The sequence below is a fragment of the Psittacula echo genome (genome assembly GCF_963264785.1).
Source record: "Psittacula echo genome assembly, chromosome: 5".
Classification (NCBI taxonomy): Eukaryota; Metazoa; Chordata; class Aves; order Psittaciformes; family Psittacidae; genus Psittacula; species Psittacula echo.
Window position 1 is genome coordinate 71,265,536 of NC_137739.1, and position 22,818 is coordinate 71,288,353.

General features: G+C 41.0%; 1 protein-coding gene across 1 annotated transcript in view; it reads left to right on the forward strand.

Moving 5' to 3' along the window:
- The window catches only part of KCNH5 (potassium voltage-gated channel subfamily H member 5), a gene marked incomplete at its 3' end in the record, with an annotated part of 154,439 nt that overhangs the window by 118,620 nt on the left and 13,001 nt on the right, over positions 1-22,818 (forward strand). Inside the window, exon 10 of the mRNA XM_080617796.1 lies at positions 5,556-5,752. Coding sequence (XP_080473922.1) covers positions 5,556-5,752 — 197 coding nt within the window. The remainder of the gene's footprint in view (positions 1-5,555; positions 5,753-22,818) is intronic.

A 22,818-nucleotide genomic window follows, 5' to 3' on the forward strand; every position in this document is an offset into this window, starting at 1 on the left:
TAATAGCTCATTTTCAGCCACACTCAGGGTCCTGATCCTGTATGTATTCTATTAAGTTGTATTTGTCTTTATGCATGTTAATTCTCAGCATGTTCTGTATATACTCCCAGAGCAACCTGTTGTTTATTGGATTTTTTGTCTTTTAGCAAGCCAGAGTTTCACTTCTTAAAGGTCTGGGAAGGGATATTATGCAGTATCAGAGGAGTTAAGGAAAGCAAGAGTGCAAGTGGCGTGTCTTGAATTTGGTATGACAGCTGAAAACTGGGACGAGTCTTTTTCTACTCTTGATCTTACATGTGTTTGGAGGTCAAAAGATTAAGTCTCTCACCAAATCACACAGAGGAAAGTTCTTTAGGGCCTGAGCAAGTAAGAGCATCCATTTAGGTGAGCAGGAGATGCAGGTGCTCAATAGTTGTAATTTGGTGTCTAGGATCCAGGCATCAACACTTTGAATTTCCTTGGTGTTATACAGCCAGTCATGTGCTTTGTGCAGGACAAGCATGATCCAGTGTGATGCACTCTGACATAAAAAACTGCCTGTCAATGCAATTACATCTCATAGTATAAGTAATTAATTCTGTGACTTTAATTAGTTTAGTTGGAGCTTGGGTTTCTTCTCAGGTGGAATGAAGGGGGCAGAATTTGCCCCTGTGTCATATCAGCTCTTGATATTTACACTGAACTTTTTTTTTTTATTTTTCATGTGATGTAAACCAAGGCAGACTAGTTGTGAGAGTTTCCTCAGATTAATAATTTGCACCCAGTAGCAGTTTGTGGAACAGCTTGTGTCCTATTTCATTTATGGAAAAAGTCCCTTTTGTTTCAAAGAGTTAAAGCTCTAAAATAACTAAAAGTAAAATGCTTCATAAAGGAAAGGGTTGGGGTTTGTTTTTTTTTTTTCAGCTATCAGCATTGCAAAAATTACTGTGATGTACATTGGTTTTTTGAGTGTTGAATCTCAAAGTCTTTTTCAAAACATTTGAAGAATTACTGATCTGAGAACCAATGTGATGTGGTGCCCTGTGCTATGCAGTTCTTCTTGAGCATGTGCCTTGCAATAAGTACTATCTTGCAGGTCTGAGTTGGCATACATAGTACCATGTAACATTTAGTCCTGCAGATGCTTGTTCAAAAGCATTGTTAGTTCTTACTGACAGAGTTGAAGGGAAAGTTCAATTTTTCACATTATTTTGCAAATTTAAAATATTTTTGTCTCTATCTGCATGCTAGTTAACTATAATAAGAAGCATCAGTCTTAATTTAGTGCCAGCTGGTATGTTAGAGATGTGATCTGCAGCCTTCAATGTTGGAAAGATTCCTTTCACTGAACTGAAATGTTTTTGAATTAGACCTGCACGCTTCACTGCCAAACCCAGAAACTCAGAAGTCTTGGCAGTGACAGAAAAGGAAAACTTTTTAAAAATCATGTGATATATTTCTTTTAAATCAGACTAACAATTTGAGGCAGTTTGATTTGCTGTGTAAGGTTTGAAGATGGTGGGACTGGTCAAGCTTTCAAGTATATTTCCTCAGTCAGGAAGAATAAAAACTTATTTCTGTATAAAATCAAATTGGAGATATCCTGGGACTCCAGAAAAAGATAAAGTACTAGGACACTTGCACTAAAACTGAGGGAGATGAGGCAGAATATCTGTATAGACCATTTTGTCTTCTTGCAGCGGTCCTGAATGCTGGAAGAAAGGTACATTTCTTTTGTGTTTCTAGGCACAGATGGGGAAGGTTGCCCTGTGTTAAATAATGTAAAGCACCTTTGCTGGCATGTGACTGCACGGCACAGAAAAACACCTTATCACCTTAAGAAGTCTTGGTCCCTTTTGTGTGTTTTTCTTCACTGCTTCTTTTCCACCAGGAATTTATTGTTTCATTGCCTGCTCAAATTTTCTTCCAAAGGCCCTATCAACTTCTCATGCCTACTAGGGTATTTCTCATCTGAAGAAGGATAAATTTTTCTTTTGCATAGATATACAAGGGTTCTGAGACACTTCAATAAAGAGTCTTTCCTTTCTGAATGTGAGGACTTTTTCATTTCCTTTGCAAGGTCCTGAGGAGTTTCATAAGGCCCTTCAGATTTTTTCTGCCTGAATGGTTCATGTGTGAGCTGCTGTCTCACAAATTGGCAAGTCAGTGTATGGTGCAAGGCTGTGGAGAACACCTTTCCCTCCACTTTTGTATGGGAGAGTTATCGTAATATAAAAGATAGAATCGTGTATAGAAATATCTATTATATAGTCACATATTATATGTACATATTATGGTACATATTTTATGTACAGTCATATGGACATAATACACCAGCAAATTTTTGTCCATACCTAGGATGATACCAGTGTAGTTATTTTAGCAAAAATTATGCCTGTCACCAACACCTTGCACATGTCCTCCTGGTTTCTGTGGTTCTTTCATTCCCAAATCCCTACACTCATGTTCCTGCCAGCTTTAATGTAGCAGCATCCAAATCCTCCTCTTCCCTTTCCTCATACCAAGTGCAAAAGGTATGTAAGCGGTTCCCACTCCAATTCACAGTGTTCTTTTTTGCAGCAATGCCTTTGTCATGGTGAGAGCAGGGGCAGGAGGACTTCCCATATCTTCACCTCCATTCAGGAGGAGTATTAAGACTGCTCAGAACAGTGTAGATTTAGGAGGTAATATGCTGAGGCCTCAAGAAATCTCTAGAGAAGGGGTTTGAAAAGTCTGCAGGCTACATCAGCCCCAAGCACCTCTGTATTCCCAGCCCAGCACTGGGCTTATCCTGGAGGTGTGTATATGTTGTTGTAGCGTACAACGTATACATGCCTCTGAGTAGCTGGCGTTTCAGACCTACCAGTTAAATTTTCAGTTGCAACTCTGAAAGTTGGTTGGTTTTTTTCTTGTCTTTTCATTGCACTGTATAAAATTATTCTTGAATGAATAATTACCACTCTCTACTCAGTGAACTACAGTTACTTGGGACAGAGTATAGCACATTAATCTCTGTATTTATAAGAAAAGATGTGTTTTGTAGAATCAGGTTGGTTTTGTTTTCTTTCAGTACATTTCTTGGTATATTTATAACAGGGAAATGAGACTTGGAAGTGTGTGTGGGAAATGTCAAATTCAAGAACCCTTAAACACTTCAAGATATTCTGCTTTCTGAAGATAATAAACCACAATGTAAGAGGAGCTTATAGTTTCACCATTCAAATCCATCAACTGATGGCTCATGGAGGAGTGGATAGGTTCAGTTCATCATGTCCCAGTCTTTCTGAGAGACCTGGTGCAGTTCCCTGCCTCACTGAAGGCAATGAGAAGATCTTCTCAAGTGTATGAATGGTGATTTCATTTGTCAGTGGTGTGGGTACACATACTGTAATGCACCATCATGCAGAGTTTCAGAGCAAATATGCACTGCTTTCAACTTCTTGGCTTAGATTAATTATGTATTACCATAAATTTGGGAAGAAAACAAGTATTTTGCTGACATTTCAGTGAGAAAATCGTCATAGTCCCTCCTATTGAATTGTCTTTTTAACTGCACTCTGCAGCCACTGAAAGCAAGACTCAATTCTTTCCTGTGTCCACCTCAGAGAGCAAATCCATTAAGCAATTTTGTGCATTTCAGAAATGGTGTATTTCTTATAAATTATGTAACTGTGCTGAGTAAGTCTGTAAACCGGGTTTTGAACTGTGGGTATAGACAAGGACAATTAACTGCAATGGGTAATTTCAAAACAGTACATTGGACGTTATGTTACTAGGAAATGCTCTGTGATGAGGAGAGTATTTCAAAGCAGCTTGCTTTAAAAATTATACCAGCTGTATTATGCATAGTAGTTAACTTTAATTATATCAAAACATGTTGAATTTAAAGCCGTTCAATGAGAATGCAGTTATAACCTTTCTAAGGGATGATTCTGCTATATAGACTTTTGTTAGAAAATAAAATCAAAGAAATTAAGTTAAAGACTTACACGTTTTATTTTACTCTGCATGAGGAATATGAGATATGCTCTACTGGGTACAATGCCTAAAACAGAAACAGAAATAGAAAAACACAACATCTGACCCCCAAAAGTAGTAAGGTTGGATAAATTATTACTCTGGTCTGTGTTCACAAAATAGAGTTGAGTGAAATGTTACAAGTTCTTAAAAGAGGAAATATTAAAATGTATTACATTTTTTTATACAAAACCCACCAAGAGGCTCCTTGAGGTACCTGAAATCAATATCAATACCACCACTGACTGACTGATTTTAGTTTCTTTTTAATAAGTGCTAAAATAAAAAGCTTGGATAACGTTGGGGTCTGGAAAAAAAAAAGCAAACAAACAAAAAAACCAAACCAAAACCTTTGTACCATGGCTTCTGCTTCCAGATTTGAGGTGCTGGCCACAAATGGCACACCGTGGCTGTTGCTCAGTCCATGGCTGATAAGCAGCTGGGGAGCAAAAGGCAGCTTTTGGACGCTTCAATGTGCTTTCTCTTGCTGCCACTACTTCTCCTCAGAGCAGCCATAACGTCCCAACCTAAAAACATAACTCCAGTCTGCAGCCATGCTGGTGCTTTGATTAGGTCAGGAGTATGATTTTCAACTTAATATCCTGATCTTCGCAACTTGCCCTGCTTCAGTGTCTACTGTGGCTCTCTATATGGATTCCCTTCAGATGAAAGGAAACTGGGGTATGTTTGAACATATTTCATGCACTTCCATCCCTTGGAGTTCTTCTGTCTGTGGGATGGGACTACAGCTAGTCTTAAGTCCTCAAAATGTGCATCAGCTGTTCTGCTTCACTGCCTACCAAGGCAGAAATAGCCTTCCGGTGTAATTTTCACATCTGGTTGAACTTATTTATATGTGCAGGTGTCTAAGGTGTCAAACCCTGTCTTAGCAAACATTGAAATACAGACTAAAGTGTAAGCCTCTACTTAAGTGGATATGTTTGGGTTTAGAACTAGATGTCTGGATATGTTTAGGATGTAGAGCTGATTATTTAGAGGTTGAAAGTCTCAGGGAGGTTTTTGATGGGTTTTTCAGGAGTCTTGCAACTCACTCTGGATTAAAAATGTTTCATTCAAAAATTTAAAATGGGATCCTTGGGCTCTGGAAACTGGCTCCTGCACCACACTGCAAAGCCGTGGTGATGTGGGAACCTTGATGTCACAGGCTTTTGGAAAGAGCAGGGCTTCTGAGTCACTTAGGAGGAGACCCTCAGAAATAATGTATCGCCTGAACATCAGTTAGGTACTTACTGTATTCAGGAGCCTTTGAAAAATCCATTACCTGCATCTTCAGCTACAAGGAGACCTTTACAATCTGGCTTTTATGTGTTGTGACACTTCACAGAGCAATCTCTAAATACCATAAAAACCTGGGGTTGCTGTAAGGATACCCAAGTACCTCGGATACTTCTAAAACATTTACCCTTATTAGTTGTCACAGTTGGGAGCTTATTTTAGAATGATTGGAGGCTTAAGACAGTTTGGGAAGAAATCATTTGTGTGCTGACAAACACCGCATAAGCATTACCTTTTAACAATTTTTTCCTGCTGATTTTCAGGTAAAGGCGATGTGTTTGGTGATATCTTCTGGAAAGAAACCAGTCTGGCCCATGCATGTGCCAATGTACGGGCTCTGACATACTGCGATTTACATATTATTAAACGAGAAGCCTTGCTTAAAGTGTTGGACTTTTATACTGCTTTTGCAAACTCATTCTCGAGGAATCTCACTCTCACCTGCAATTTGAGGAAACGGGTAAGGCAACAGTTCTTGTTTTACCCTTTCTCTCTCCAAGACATTGCACGCTTTTGCAGACTGCTTGCAGTGTTTAACAACCCCTAATTTACTCTCAGTGTTTTCAGGTCATTGCAGATTAACTGGCCTTTCAGTAAATGTTGTCGCTGTTTGTTAATGATGGCTCTATAAAAATTTCCTGTAGATTTGCAGCTCTGAGAAGCAGTCCTAGTAGGCTAACACATGAATTACATTTCCTTTTCTTCACAGTTCTGTTTTTTTGGCTTTTTTTACCCATTGCATGATGTATAAAGTTTTATTTTATAGTCTGATAGAATACAGATTCTGGATTCCTCAGAAGTGGGGTTTAGTCTTTCACCTGCTACGATACAGGCCAGAGGACAGTCTGATGGATCTGCATGGCATAGACCAACTAGGAGAAATTTATCTAAGTTAAATAAATGAAATGTACTCAGCCAAAATATTGTATTAATACCTGCTTCTCTCACTTGCATAGTTTAAAATTTTAATATGGCAAGGCTAATAAAGCTTGGTAGCAATTTTACATTCAAAGCTCACTCCTTAAACCCTCCTGCTCATTTTATAATCAATCAGCAATGCTCACTAGCCATTAATCCTTTCGAAGAACACTCCATCTAAAAATGAATTAGCTGTAAAGACATATCTTTAAAACAGGTTAAGGGATTCTTTAATTCACATTGCAGCTGCAAAATTCAATCTTTGTGGGGTTTTTTTTAAGATTGATGAGGGTTATATAAATTTCATTTGCATAGAGAAATCTCATAACAATGATTTATAGATTATTGTGCATTAACTGTGATCCTCTAGCTGCTGAAAGGCATTTTTCTGCAGCTGTACCTTGGGCATCTCACCTGATAATGTACCTCAGTACAGTAGTAAGACTACCTCATTGTTTCACGAGACAATTTCAACTTCTGCAGCAAGAGGAGTTCAGGACAACTAGGATTTTACATTTCTGAGTCTAGTTTCTCTCTAGGCATGAGAACATCTTACAAATGCTCCTTTCAATTTTTAGTAGATTCCTTGTGCTCATTAACGTATAAAGTGTGGCACAAAATAACCATGACAGAATGCACATGTAAGGGGATTAGGATTCTCCTCTGTCTGTGCCGGAGCCTGAAAGAACTGAATTATAATAAGGTTTGGTTCCAGCTTGTCATCTTACCTCTGACTTGAAGGTTAATTCTGCTTCAGACCTGAGGAAGGGCTTTGGGGCTTGAAAGTTGGTTTGTGGTTTCTAGCTTATCATTTCTTTGTTAATAAGATGTCCTTCAAGCCTTGACTTCGGTGTCTCCAACTTTGCCATCTCATCTACCTGTGATGTGCCATAAACTACAGACTCAAGATGACAATTCTGCTCAGGCATTGCTGAAGGTGATTTTATGGAACAACATAATGTCACATGTGTTGTGCCAAAATGTATTCTTTGCTTCTTAAAACAGAGAACCTGTTGCTTTAGCTAGCTTCCTGGCGCTCCCCTCCCCCTGTTAGCTAGGGCAAGGTTGCGTACAGCAAAAAAATGTACATATCTTCTCCAAACAGGACAATATCCTGGAGTTCAACTCTATAGTCTGTGGATGCATATTGGGGAATAGCTTTCTGGCTGGATTTTTATGGATTTTCCTCTCTCTCATGCACGTTTTTTAAGGAAAATTATTTCCCCTTCAGGGTCCTGGCTTAGGCAGTCCACCCAGGTGGAAACTCTCATGGAGTTCAGGTCCTCATTACAGATACCTGCTGTCTAGCTCAGTGTTACATATATAGACTTTGCCATGGGAATAGTGACTCAAAGCAAATAGGAACAGCACTTCTAAATAAATGTTAGATTTTGTGGAATGAAAGGAAATGTTGGTCAGGAGCATGTGTGGGTGTTACATGAGAATGGATGGGGAGTGAAAGAAAGGTCATGCCAATGTGGTACATGCACGGTGGATTTCATTTCACAAAAAGTTGGGTGATGATGTCCAAGGTAGTCGCCTGCCACCTGTATAACACATGAAGAATGCTTTTTCCAGAAAGCAATCACCTGGCCCCTCTTCACTGGCCAGACTGGGATGGGAAAACCATCCCTCTTCTGTTGACTTTTGAGAGACTCCATGGTCACTAACATGGGTACATCAGATGAACCCACCTATGATGTATCCTACAGTTTTACTCAAGAACTATTTTGACAGGAGTCTTACTTGTAGTACTGCAGTAAGATACAGTAAGAAGTATTGCAGCTCTAGTATTGAGCCAGAGCCTTCTTTGCAGAAATTCTGTGTATTATTCCTAAATAGATTCACAGATTCATACTACTTTTGACACCAGGAACACAATCTAAATCCTGTTACACAAAATTGTTCAGAGTATTGTTTCAAAACTTATATCTGCTGAAAGTATATGTGATTTCCTTCAGGGTACAGAAGAGTTTGGTGTTGAGTTCATCTATTATGAAAAGTAGTGCTTTTCAGGAGAGTTTCATCAAGCAAACAGAAAGCAGTTGTTCAGTCAGGGAGACTGGGCTGACAGAGCTGCACTGTACTGCAGCAGTTTGTGCTGGAGTCATGTAATCTAAATGGAAGGAAAATTATTGTCTCCTTTAACTGATTTCAGTAGAAATATATTTAGCACGTTTCCCGAGTAGTTATCCCTCGTAATGTTTGACATTTAATTAGACAAGAATACCCTACTTGCAGTTCTGTATTGGAGAAAATGGCTGCTCACACTGTCAAAAATAATGGACAGAATTGTTCTTCCTCAGGTCTGCTCTTCAAAATACATGTACACGTATGTAGGTGCACGCACACATGTGATTTTGCTACACTGTCCCTCACCCAGCACTTAAATGTGGTCCATAGACTTCAAAGCAATTTAGACGTTCAGAAGGCTAATAAATTAATAATAGTACTGAGTACAAAAGGTTAGTTCCACATGACAGGGAAGAGAAAGCCTCAGTGAAGTGGGAAAATAATATTTTCTCACTCCCAAATAATATTTAGAGGCCTGACATGTTGAATGACCTACTTAAGGCATCTGCTCAGCATGCTATTATCAGCTCCGGATTTTTGTTGTCTTTTTTGTGTTAGGTAGCTCAGCCATCACACTGCATTTATGAGCCCATAAAGTGAGCGTGCCTGCCTGCTTTTCAACCTGCAGTCATCTCTCCTGCCCTGGGTGGTGAAGTGACTTTTAATCTGTAATTGCAAAGTATTGCAGCCTATCATGTTTCATGCTCTGAAATCTTTATGGCACATCTAGTGTCACTAATACATACTCCAAGGCAGAAACAACACTCTGAACTTTTGTTTTTTTCCAAACAGGGAAAACAATTAATCTGTGAAGATATTCTTTAAAATCATAATGAGATTACATAGCTGCCTCTGAGGACTGGAAGTTATAAAGCAGTGTTTGGGATGTGTCTTCAAAGAGTTCATTACTGTCTTCTGATGTTGGAAGGGAATATTAATAATGTCTCATTCATTAAGTGCCTTTCAAGATTTCAAACATCTGGAGGAGGGCCTCTCTGCAAGCTTGAGCCATGCAGCTTGGCCTGAGCAGGGGAGCAAAGGCAGACCCCTAGGAAGCTCAAAACTGTATAAATAAATGCATATTTTATTGATGGTCAAAATTCAAGAAGGAAGGTCTACATCAAGATACCAAATACATTCCCACAGGAAACAGGTGGTTTAGGTGCAATAGCTAGACCAACACAGTCTGTCCAGGTGCAGGAAAAAATTGGAATGCAATTTTGGCCCTTCTGAAATCACAGCTAAAATTCTCCTGTTTTTAAGTAAAGCCAAAATTTCCCCCACAGCTTTTAAGGTACACAGTCACATACTGCTGTTTTCCACCATGAACAAAATGAGCTGTGTTAAAGAAATGAGTTAGGAGCAGCCAGGGAAGAGGACAATTGTCCATATAGGACCTCTGGTGCACTTGCTCCTGGAAGGTGTGCTGGGGAATGAGCCAAGGAGAAATGAGTAAGGCAGTGAAATACCATCTGGAGAGGCTCGATTCTTTTCCCCGTGATGCTCTTAAAGCCAGGGACAGCACTGTAAGCAACTGATGTTATCTAACATCAGGGACTGGAGCACCTCCCGTATGGAGACAGGCTGAGAAAGTTGGGGCTGTTCAGCCTGGAGAAAAGAAGGCTGTGTGGAGACCTCCTAGCAGCCTTCCAGTATCTGAAGGGGGTCTACAAAGATGCTGGGGAGGGACTCTTCATTAGGGACTGCAGTGACAGGACAAGGGGTAACGGGTTCAAACTGAAACAGGGGAAGTTTAGATTGGATATAAGGAAGAAATTCTTTACTGAGAGGATGGTGAGGCACTGGAATGGGTTGCCCAGGGAGGTTGTGAGTGCTCCATCCTTGGCAGCGTTCAAGGCCAGGTTGGATGAGGCCTTGGGTGACATGGTTTAGTGTGGGGTGTCCCTGCCCATGGCAGGGGGGTTGGAACTAGATGATCGTGAGGTCCTTTCCAACCCTAACTATTCTATGATTCTATGAATATCTCCAGAACACTGTGAATCTCTGGGGCTTTTTAGTGGGTGAGTCCATCAGACTGTCTTAACACGTCCTTTTTTCTTTCTATTTCAGATTGGAATAATTTCTTTTTAAATTGGCTTTCTGTTTTTGCTTGAGGTTTTAAGGAATCACACTTGGTTTCTTGACTGAATCACTGATCATTTCTATGTCACATAGTTTTTAGAAAAGCTTTATTTTAATTTGAATTCTGCATTCACGTCTCCCAAAAGTGACAGTTGTACCAAAGTTGACTTAAGATCCCCCTTCTTTTTCATTTTTAAGACTCTGCAGATGGTGTACTATATTAGCAAGTGTCCTGATGCAGAAGCAGTGTCAGAGGCAGAAAGCATTGCTCTGCATATTGCCCCTTGCTCCTGAAGGTTGCACATGTTCTATCGGACTGTGGATTTTTGCAGGTTTTGAGCTCTGAAAGCTATTCACAATTACAGCAGCTTAATTCAGAGCTGTTTGCACTTCACCAGCTGGTGCTCACACTCAGTCCTCATCAATTGTTGGGAGTGACTTGCTTACATAGAAATGGATCAGAGCATTGTCCTTGGGTAACTCTGGCAAACAGAAAGCTGTGGGTAACTGTGGAGCAGGATGTGCTGAGAGCCTCCTCTGCCCAGTGGTCCATCTGCACTGGCAGATCCATCATCCATTTTCACATTTTTCAGTCTTGGGAACTTTCTCCATGTGGGACAGCGATGATGGCAAAAGCTATCTGGGAAAAACAAGCTTTTCCATCATTAATGAAGAGAAGCAGGGGAGAAAAGCACGATGCTTAGGGAGCTGCTGTGCTAATAATGTAGATCAGCTGGTGAGGGCTTCAGTGGGGTCTTGGACTTGTGTCCTGTGATAGGGAATTGTGCCCGCCTCCAGGCTGATACTCGGTCCTTTTCCGTCTCTCACTCCTGGTACTTTCCTTTTGCACATGCAGCTTATTCCTCTGCTGGTTTGAGCTAGTGGCAAGGGTCAAGCCCCTGGAAGGGCAGATTCAACAGATCAATTTCTATTATGGCTCATATGGCCAGCAGGCTTTTGGCATGACTTAATCCAGAGTTTGTTTATAACTCAATGGCTTGCTCAAGCCTATTGAAATTAATTTGTTCAACTTCTTGTTGGCAATGTAGATGGCATGTTTTCTTTCCCTGTCTGTATCTTTTCAAGGTCTCAAAGCATCTGCAGGCTCATGCATCCTGCTGCCTCCTGATCCTAGCTGAAGCAAGGGGACACAGGGGTTCCCCAGCCAGGCCTGCTGACACCCCTCTTCACTTCTCCAGGGCAAACACAGAGTGATGTTAGTCACAGCCCACAGCTGTGCTGCCCATTATATAATGTTTGGATGTTTACAGCTCTTGCTTAATTACTACAATAATAGGCAATTATCTTGTGGTTGTGGCAAAGGACACCCTTCTCAGCTGTGTAAGCTGGAGGTCTTACCACTTCCTTCTCAGTCCTTCCTTATGTGTAACTCCAACAATAATATAATGCACCTTTAATCTCCTTTTTTTCTTTTTCAAGCAATAAGTTCAGATTGATTTGGGCATAAAGGGGATTTATCTCCTCATTTTCTGTCTGTAGAGCTCAGAGGCTAGCCTTGGTTTTAATTTCACCAAGTTTTTTTCTACGTCTGTATGTGAGAAAGGTAAGATTGTTTTAACCTTGTTTCAGGGTGTTCCTGCCCTTTCCTGTCCCTCTCTCGTCTTTAGTTGTACGGTTTTTTTCTTCTTTTATATGAACATGTTGTCCCAGAAAATGAAGTCCTACAGCTGTAGTTTAGTAGCAAGTTTAGTATGATTACAGAACAAATAAGTTATACTCTCAAAAATCAATTTGGTTTTATTTTGTCCACATCTTAGCAGACTCTGCAGCCTCAATTATGCTTGAAGAAGCTTTCACTTAGGAAAATTTTTTTGCATTTTTCTTTTATTGTTCAGCTTCATTGCATTCATAGCTATTTCCAGATATGTTAATATTCCATTGCAGTATTTCCTAAAGGATTATTTCACTGATTTTGATCTAGTACCATCTCTGATGGGGTCTGGACCTGTATATTGAATGTGCACAGGACAGAAGAGTCAGCTTCAAACATTCAAACAATGTGACCTTGTCCAAACTGCCAGTCAGCAGTGGTACCTGGCTGGTCAGGGCCCAGGAATTTCTGAAGAAATTGCTAATGGGTCAGGGCCACACACATGTGGGGAATTTATCAGTATGGAGAATGGAGCAATTCCTTGTGTAGCTGTAGCTGTGTGGTTAGACAGCCCAGCACAGTCCACGTTACACCTTCTGCCATTGGGAGATGCATGCAATTCCTTCTGAGCGAGGATTACAGATCTGGGCCTAGAGTTTATTTCTGCAGCTCTTCCCTCTCCTCTCCTGTTCCCTAAGCAGTTCCTTGTGTCTTTGCTGCTCTTCAGGGACATGGGGATTTGAGTTTAAGGCAATCAAACCATAGAATTTAGTCCTTGGAGGACCATGCATGACTTTGCTAGGTAGAAGAGCAGCATAAAAATTCAGAGAAAACTGCAGCGGCATTAACTTCACCTCTCTGTGCCACTTCCAGACAGCATGGGACAGCTGTCTGAGCAGAGCGATTGCTGTAAAAGCTGTCAGTAGCTTTGCTTTTTCAAGGTTGTTTCATTGCTGTGAGCCTGACTCTTTCCTGCATGCCTCACTCCCTTGCCTCCCCTTTTCGCCAGTTCATGCCTCCCTTACAGTGGTCTCTTCTGGTCACCTTTCAGGTCATACAGATTGTAGGAGATCAGGAGTACAGGATGAATTGAAGCTCTGAACTCCCCCCTTGGGGCACAGAGGGAGCATAGTGGATTTCTATCCTTCAACAAGCACAGCGTGCTTGGCTGTGACCGTGTTTGTGGATGAGTGCAGAAATGGTGATAAACCTGAAATCTCTTGAATGCATCCAGAAGACAGCAACAAAGCTGGTGAAAGCACTGGGTGGAATGTTCTATGAGGAGCAGCTATGGACTTTGGGATTTTCTAGTTTGAAGAAAAGGAGGAGCAGGGGTGACCTCATTGCTCTCAACAGCTTCCTGAGCAGGGGAAGTGGAGACAGAGATGCTGATCTCCCTGGCATCCAGTGATAGCACACATGGGAATTGTTCAAAGCTGTGCCAGGGGAAGTTTGGACTGGACATTAGGAAGCATTTCTTTGCCAAAAGGGTGGTCAAACACCGAAAAGCCTCCTAGAGAGGTGGTTGATGCCCCAAGTCTGTCAGTGTTTAAGAGTCATTTGGACAATGCCCTTAGTAACATGCTTTAACTTTTTATCAGCCCTGAACTGATCAGGTAGTTGGTCTAGGTGATCATTGTACGTACCTTCCAACTGAAATATCCTCTCACTTCTTCTCCTCTCCTTGCCACCTCAAAGGCTTGGGTATCGTAGTAAGTGTTTAAATACTTAACTGAAAAACAGGGCGTTGTTTTGGGAGGCCTGGAGTGGTATGGATTCATGGCACAGTTTGGACTAATACATTTTGCCTTTAGACTGCAGGTAGATGCAGATGTTAGCCAGTGCACTATCATCTTTAATAGTGTTTCAGAGCCACATTAATCCCTCAGGATACCAACAAGCCCTTATTCTATTCTGAATATAATTTCTAAATTAAGTGCCTTCTTCAGAAATCCTGACTGGGCTTCTGTAGGAGCAAGAGGCAAAGCACCACCAACTCTGTTAAAAGTAAGACTGAGTGCAGTTCTGATCAATAGAGATAGACTTACTGTTGGTTTTGGATGTGAAGCTTCCCTGTATAAATCTAAATCGGAAGGACATTTGATCTTGTTTATTATACTGCTTGTTCTTGTTGAGAAATGCTGGGCAGTTTAGCATACTTTTCATTCAAGGATCTTTGAACACAATGGTATGGCTGCAGAAGAAAATCATGTGTGCTGATGCGCTGCTTTTTGTACGCAGAGGCTCAACAGCTGTTATAAAAGGCACTCTACTGATTTATCCCAGTGAAAGGTATGAGCATCTCTTCTTCAGTCATCTGAGTGATTTATTTGTATGTGGAAAGATCATTAAACAGGAAATGTTAGGGATGGGCCGCATCCATAGGAAAACAAAAATGTAAACTGGCTATGTTAGAGTGAAGAGCTAGATTAACTATTATTTGCTATTGTGCTTTCTGTGAAGTAATACCATTTTCTTCTTTAGAGAGTTCTCATAATTAAGAGACTTTCCTTAGCTGACTCAGCTTTCTGCAGGCTGTCTGCTAGTATTGATTCTGGGCAGTGTTGCTTGTATGGAACTTGAATGATGATTAAAAAAATCAAAGGTTTACTATTTTTAATCTTGTAAATATTAAAACATAAACACTTTGTGTTCACCTCCCCTCATTGATTAAAATTGATGCTTTTAATTTCTTCCAACTGCTAGGAAAGGGGAGGGAATGTGCATGATGCAGTGGGAAGCAACATTGACATTTTCTTTTTGATTGCCAGTTTGAGGTTTTTATCGTTCAGCCTCCTCTATGTTTTGATTTTGTGATGAGCATGGGCACTGGCAACTCAGCCAGCAGCAGACCCAAGTGAATCACCATCGCTGTCTCGGAGCTTCCTCATTGGCTGTTACATTGCCAGGCTTAGCTTTGTGGCAAGCTCCCATTTGAGCAGGTGTCCTAAGAAAGAAGATCTCCCCATAGCTTTGTGTGACTCCTCTGGTACCTAATAAGCCATGGGAGTATTACAAATGCATTTGTGCTACTGCTGAGAGTCACCAATTTATTTTGTGATGCCCTCAGTGTGCCTGGGAGCTGCACTGCTGCAGGTGATTCCCTGCTTGTAGGCCACCTCCATTGTGTACAACTGTGCCTTATGCTGAGGTGACCAGCATCCTAGCAGGTAGGCTTTGCACAGAAAGTAGGGAAAGGGGTCTATTGTGTTCTCACATGCCTCCAAGCAATTAGCCCAGAGCAGTGGATTTCTCCTTGCATGGGCTGCTGAGCCTAATTACTATGTAGATCTACAGTCTTTTCAAAGTGATAACCACAGAAAATGGGGGATGTTACAAAACAGATGATTAATTCCAAGTGCTCTCATTGCTTCCATCATTGCTTTCTGGAGCTGAATGCCTGAAGTTTTAGTAAAACAGCACCGTATGACTTGTAGGTATGAAAATTAGTTTCTACACCAGACTTCTCACTCCCCAAACCTTATTTCTGTAAGATGTGGAATGCCAGTTGCAATGCATCCAAAACCATGGCTGGAGAAAGAAAACTTCTTGCCTATTCATTGGAATAATATAAATGGATTCCCGTAGGCTTCACAAGGAGCAGACAGAGCTTTAGCATTTGCCCAAGTGAGAGATTTCTGTCTCTGCCCAAAACGGGATCCATTTTGACCAATGTAAAAGTGACTGGGAACAATTTCACAGCTGTTTTGCACTGTAGAAAGCACTGATTTTTTTCTTATCTCCCCCTCTCTGAACAGGTTTTTACCTTGGCTGCACAAAAAGGCTTCTCACCAGTTACATACTATGAGCTTGTAAAACGCTAAATAAAGCTCTGTGTGTAAGGTCTTTCTTTTCTGTACAAGCATAAATCCATCAATCTACTGTTTTGCAGCATATGCTTCACAGATGCAATAATACCCAAATGTGCTATTTCAGCATGTGATAATCATTGCAGTCCTGCAAATCCTAGATTTACCTTACTTTCAATTCTATTTTTGGGCTGCTTTCTACAGCAAAGAAACAATGCATGTAGGAAAGTATTAAATCACCCAGAATGTGCAAGAGAAACTTTGTGGGGAAGTTTGAACCAATCCCACTAGTTTTAGTTAAAAATAAAACCCAGCTTCTCACTTCCAACTTAATGGTGGCTGATTGACTGTGCCTTTTTTAATTGTCAGCCAGTGCTGTGAATTAGCAAGCTGCCTCAGTTTAGGTGCCATGCAAAGGAAGTCTGGAGAAGCGATTTTGGGAGTAGCTGATTTACATATATGCCAGAGGTGGCCAGAGCTGAATTCAGGAAGACTCAGGGAACCACCTGAAATAAGCTGAGTCCTTTCATACTGCACTTCTGAGCAACTTGCATAAAGGCAAAAATATTCCACGTGTTTGGGAAGGAATGTGTATTATTAATCCGCAGTTTTTCTTCCTATTTTTACTTCTCAGTTTTCACAGCACTTAGTCTTAGTTTCTTACCCTTCCTAAAGACAACAAAAACATAATATAGTTTTCAGATGTAAGTTACTGTTTAAAAAAGGAGCATAATGTAAGCAGTTATAAAAGTCTCTCATTCTCTTGACTCTGTTGTTTAAACTGCCAGTGATCTTTTGATCTTTTGAACTTAAAGCCCCTCACCTAAAAGACTGTTAGGTGAATTTTAGATTATTTTATTATTACTTCACAAAGCTATCTCAGCTGTCAAAAGGATTTTTTCTATAGTACTTCCTATCTAAATATTTCCATCAGTCACTGCATGTCCAGAACAGAGAAACTTAACACTCTGTGCTCTGTGAGTATATATCCCTTTTGGAGATGGTTCATTGTGCTCTCTTTTCTATTATTGACAGCACTCCTGTTACCACAGGAACAGGTTTTGGCTTTTTCTGAGAGCCTAAAACACTTTGCACTCCTTAAAAATGTGAAAATGGGGACCTAAACAACAAGTGGATGACAGCAGCAAAGAGCAGTGATTGCTAGGCAGGATATTTCTACTCGTCAGCTGGAATGTAGCATTTTTATTAAAATTAGCTTTGCTTTTCCATTTGTGCCCATCACTTGCCCCTCAGTGCACAGACATCCCGTTTTCCTTCTCCATGTCCCTGACCTTATCAGCGCATCCTGGCAGCCCAGCAATTAATTTCTGTGTTTAGCCTCAATATTTTCACCAATTCTGCCTTCCTTGACTGCCTGCCATTGTAATGAAATTCTATCTCCATCATGTGTCTAAGGCAAATCCATTTTTAAAAGGAACAGTTGTTGGTAGTTCAGAGCAGCTCAATTATGAATGACTCCCATCCTCCCAGGCTCTATTAGCCCTCCTGCTGGAAAAGGCTAAAGTAGAAATGTAAATGGATTGAGTGAATCATGGATGTTTTTCATGTGTTATTACTTGTCCCTGTTTCCATTTATTAAAGGACCTAGCCAATAACTTCAAGATGTTCTTCAAAAGTACATGAATAATAATTTGCAAACTCAGTGTAGCCATGCATTAATAACCAAACATGATCCACATGAACCATCAGCCATAACTTAAAACATTTGTCAGAAAGTTTGAAGCAAGGCACTGCGGTCCACCAGTAACGTGTGCCAGACCAGTTGTGCTCAAATTCTGTCCAACATGTCAGATAGCTGCTAATAGGGTATATAAGGGCTCTGCTGGGACAGAGATTGACTTTGCAAAATCCCAAAAAGCCTTCTTTAGCCTTGCTAGCCTTATTGTGGGCAGATGATCTTGCTCCATGGATCATGAGCCCTGCCCACTGGGTGAAACATCTGGCACAGCTGCACATCTGTAGGCGTCCCCTCGCATCTGAGGTGGGTGCTGGACCCAGCTGAGAAGAGCCGACCTCCTAGAAGTGCCTGGACAAGGCCTTCCTGTGAAAAGATAACTGAAGAACTGCTGTCTCATGTGGGAGGCTTAGGGTTAGCTGGATTTTTTTCAGACGCTGGAAAAAAAAAAATCAAACCATGGAAAACCGGAGAGGATACTTTAGCCAAAGTCTCAGAGGTCAAAAGGACCTCTGGGAAGCAAACTCAGTGTCTGAGGTGAAAAGTAACAGAGACGGAAGTAGAGATCTGTACTACTTCTGCCTGGTGCCCGTCTGCATGCTTTCAGCAGTGTTTATCCTGTACCAGTTGGTGTTTTTTACTGATTGTGGGTGCACAGGGAGTGGTAGAAAGCATGCAAACACTGTGTAAACAGGGTGCAGTGTAGTCATGAAGGGAAAAATACAGAATCATCAATATTATCAATTGCAAAGACCTGTTTTTTGTGCAGGTACAGGGTTTTCTTACTAGCCCCAGTCAGGAAGAGAGAATGAATCAACTAGACTGCCTCCATTTTTACATGAGGTCATTTCTGATCACTTTTGAAGACAGATTTGCCTAAGTATACAATACTGAGGGTTACAAGCTAATTTGTTTGGGTCTGGAGCAATGAGATAAGCTAAGGCTGCAAAACCAGCAGGCTCAGCCCCTAAGGAGCATCCTTGTGTCAGTGCCTAAAATACATGGATGCGAATGTAAAAGAGTGCTGATGAGCTTTACAGAGATCCACATCTAGAAAAGAGGTGATGGTGGTGATACAGGTATTGATATATACAAGATCACGAAAAATCACATGAAAACAACTGAAGGACTTTTTCCCCTAAAATAGACTAAATGCCTGGACACAACAGAATGATACCAACAACTAGGATATAGCCAGATCACTTAAATACTTCCCTGCAGAGCCTTAGCTTATTGCCATGAAAGCCCAGGGATTGATTTAATGCAGTCAGCATGTAAATGGGAAGGAAATGGTTCTTCACCACACCATCTGTTTATCCCATCCCCATAACCCCACTGGTTAACTCTTTTGTGCTGTCTCTCCTCTTGCTGATACCGTTCAGTAATAAATTCAAAGCTCTGCAGAGTCATCGCTTGCTGAGTTCCTCAGTCATATCTTCTGAGGTTAGAAAAAAACATCTAATAGTCTCGTTGGGGACAGTCAGAGAACTTCATCCTCCCTAGGTGTTCGTCATGTAGACAACCTGCTGGTTTTGCCTGCAAGAGTCTCTGATAGAACTGTCATTAGTAACTTCATTTCTGCACAAGTAACCTTCAGGGAACAACACACTTCTCTTTGTGGTGAAGTTTCATGTGGCTGATGCAGTATTTCCATGCTGTTGTAAGCAGTTCACTAGTTGGTGGATAGCTCTTTTCCATGCTCTTCTGGCTGTGGAATGATTTTCCTTGACTTTGTGTCCCAGAAAAGAAGAGCTGTTCACTGCTGCAGGTTCAGGTACAAGGAAACATCGGCAACATCATTGAAATGGAGTCTTTGCTCTCTAGAAATTTTTCATTTGATTATGCCATAAATAGAAGGCCCCCGCTCTGCTGACAGTTAAAGATGCCTCTGAGAAATGAAATTCCTTCAATCTCTTGAGCTAAAGCACCCTCAGTGGTAGCTTTACCACTTTTGTCTACAGGGAGATGCTTAGGTAAAAGTAGCACATCCTTTTCATAGTATATTTCTTCTTGACTGGATACTCTTCAATATTTGCATGCTCATATCTTGGGTCTTTTTATTTTTTTCCTTCAAAGGGTTCCTCCCCATTGAAGCACTGGCTGAGTTCATATTAAAGGCAATTACAGTGTATTTCAACAGCCAGCACTCCATACTCACACATCGCCAAGTGAGAATGCTTAACTGGGAAAATTTTAGCTCTTGTTGGGTGAGATGTTTCTCTTTAAGAATTCCAGGAATACTTGTTAAGGTTATTTCACAGAGCTTTCTACAGTTAAATGAAATAGACCTGTTGGTCTTTTTCCTGTTAAACTGGGATTTCCCAATGGTTTAACTGAGTTATTTCACATCTATTATGTAGTGGGCTGACCCTGTCTTTCAGTCTGTGAATGACCTACCAGAGTTGTTAGTCTTTTCTCAGTCTTGATTTCGACTTAAAAGAATTGCCAGGTCACACCACTAGTGGATTTTGGGCTGGTGTCTCTGAGCTGAGAAGCAAAGATGTGAGTTGCTAAATTGCCCCAGCTCATTCTCCCTTGCAGCATCTCTGTGCCTTCATTTGCAGGGCATCCTATGGGGAAAGTAGGCACAGGGATGTGTCCAACCATCCTTTGAGCCTGGGTTTTGTCCAAACGATCTGTAGAAAGGGAGTGAGCACTGGCAGCACTTCTCTTAATTTGGTCCAGGCGTGTTCAGTCTTCTCTGATACGGCAATAGATTGTATTTATGGGTCAAGAAGAAAAAGAAGTAACTCTGAGGTCGTTTTGGCAAAGTGTGAGCTTTGCCCTTGAAAACAACAGAGCCAGATTAGAGCAGTTCTCAAATGAGCCTGATTAATCCTCCCCTTCTGTAGGGGAACACCACTATGCTACAGCAGGGGTCCTTGTGCCTGTCTGTGTTGTGTGGCATAGGCATGCCCTCACCTTCAGCCCCTCAAGCATTTACAAGGTTCGATCCTTGACTGGGATCTAGAGGCAAATAGGAAACAAGCACATGACTGTCCAGCCACCAGCCTTAATTTGCTCAGCTCAGGAATACTACCATGGTTTTTAATTAGCTTGAATCTGGAGTCAGTGGCTTTCACCACCAGACTGTTTTCCACTATTAGACCTGGTTCAGGTGAGGCATGTTTGACAGTGACAACGCAGCATGTTTTACTGCTCTGTTTTGTAATACGGAAAAACACAACAAGGTTTGACGTCTTGGCTCTTTGAGGTGCAGAAGTTGCTCACAGTCCCTTTTGTTTGTGTCTGTGCTTCACATGTTCTGTCCTTTAAAATTATTTGTTCATTTCTAATCATCACTTCCAAATGAAACTGATGGTGTTCTACATTGCATGGCACTGGAAGTGCATTGTTTTAATTGAAGCTCCTGCTTTAAAAGCTTTTCAATAAATCAACAAAACCTTGAAAATGATGAAGTGAATAGAGTAGCTGATAGCACATTCCATATAAAAACAAAGTTTCTGCAAGCCAGGTAGAATGCCCTCAATGTAAGAAGCAAGACTGATAGCAAGGGGTGCTGTCTTTTGTTAGATTAGTGGATATAGCTGGAAAAAAATCAACAAGCTTTCAGCTGCAAAACACTTATTCAGGTCTGAAGACTTCAGATTAAATTTCAAGCACTTTATAGTCTGATATAGTAATATGTAAGGAAAAAAAAACAACCCAACATAATGATTCCAATTAATTTAAATTTCCACTTAAAGTAGAGATGAGAGAATAGTTCATTTGGGAACAATTTGCAATTCTTTTGCTGATGTATTACTTTGTAAATGCAGAGTCTCTCTTAAGCATTTATTGAGACCATTTGGTCTTCAGGCAGAAACATATAGGAGGCAAAAGCATTGAGAGCAAAACATACATTCTGCAAATCCTCTGCACCCATATTCTATGTGGCTTTGTGCTAAGGATATGTAGGAATACTGTATCTGTCACAAGTAGGACTGGCCAGAAGCAAAAAGTGAAGGTCCTTTCCAACCCTAACTATTCTATGATTCTATGATTTTGACTTTCTTTTTTTTTTCATTGGAATGAAAACAAGACCACCTGAAAGTTTTCACTAAATAGAGATAGCGCTGCCCACCTCCCCTCCCCTGTTTCAACACGAACCTGAACAACAGACAGGTTTTCCTGGATTGGATTTAATTTCAGGATTAACTGCAATTGCGGTTGAACCCTTCCAACTATTTCAAATCCAGAACTGTATTTCCCAGACAGGACATTAATGAAAACAAAATGCATTATTAATAATTTTATTTTATTTTAATAAATATCTTTATATTTGTGCTTATTCTTTTTTAGTATAGTTTTTCCAATTACATGGGCTCTGGGCTAGAAACCTTTGTTCCATCCCCCTTGCTCATCCACTGAGCAGCTCAGTGACCCTGGGCAACTGATATATGACCTTTCTGTGCCCTGGTTGTAGCATCTGTCAAAAGAGGCAGCAACGTGAATCCTACCTTCTCCAATACATAGCATCATAAAATCAACTAGGTTGTAAAAGTCCTTTAAGTTCATCAAGTCCAACCATTACCCTGGGACTGCCAAGACCACCAATTAAACATATCACTGAGGGCTTCCTCTACACAGTTTTTGAACACTTCCAGGGATGGTGATTCCACCACTTTCCTGGGAAGCCTGTTCCAATACCTGATCACCTTCTCTGTGAAGAATTTTTTCCTAATATCCAATCTACTGAAGAAGGGTTTTCTTCTCCGTCGGTTTGATTTTCAGCACATAGGGACCACCTGCTCCTGTGCCTTAAGGATTTCACTCTTGAAGAGTGTCTAACCTTCCTGGACCCCTTTGTCCTTCAGTAATGTCTCCCAAGGAATTCTGCAACCAGCATCCTGAACAAGCCAAAGTCAGGTCTTCAGAAGTCTAAGGTGAAGGCTTTGCTGACCTTCTTCCTGACTTCTTCAAAGACTGAAAATTCAATCATGTTGTGATTGCTTTGCCCAAGACAGGCTCCAACTATCACATCATCCACCAGTCCTTCTCTGTTTGTTAACAGCAAATCTAGCCAGACATCTACCCTAGTTAGCTCCCTCACTAACTGGGTAAGGAAGCTATCTTCCACACACTCCAAGAATCTCCTGAATTGTTTCTTCTCTGGATATTTGCTTGGTTGGCCTTCCCCCTGACCTTCACCCACAAACATTCAGCCTTCTTACTCACATCACTGAGTTCAGGGTAGTTGATGCACTCCCATACAACAAAACCCCACCACCTCTTTTTCCTTGCCTATCCCTTCTGAAGAGCCTGTACCCATCCATTGCCACCTCAACCATGCAAATCGTTCCACCACATTTCCCTGATGGTGATTATGTCATGAC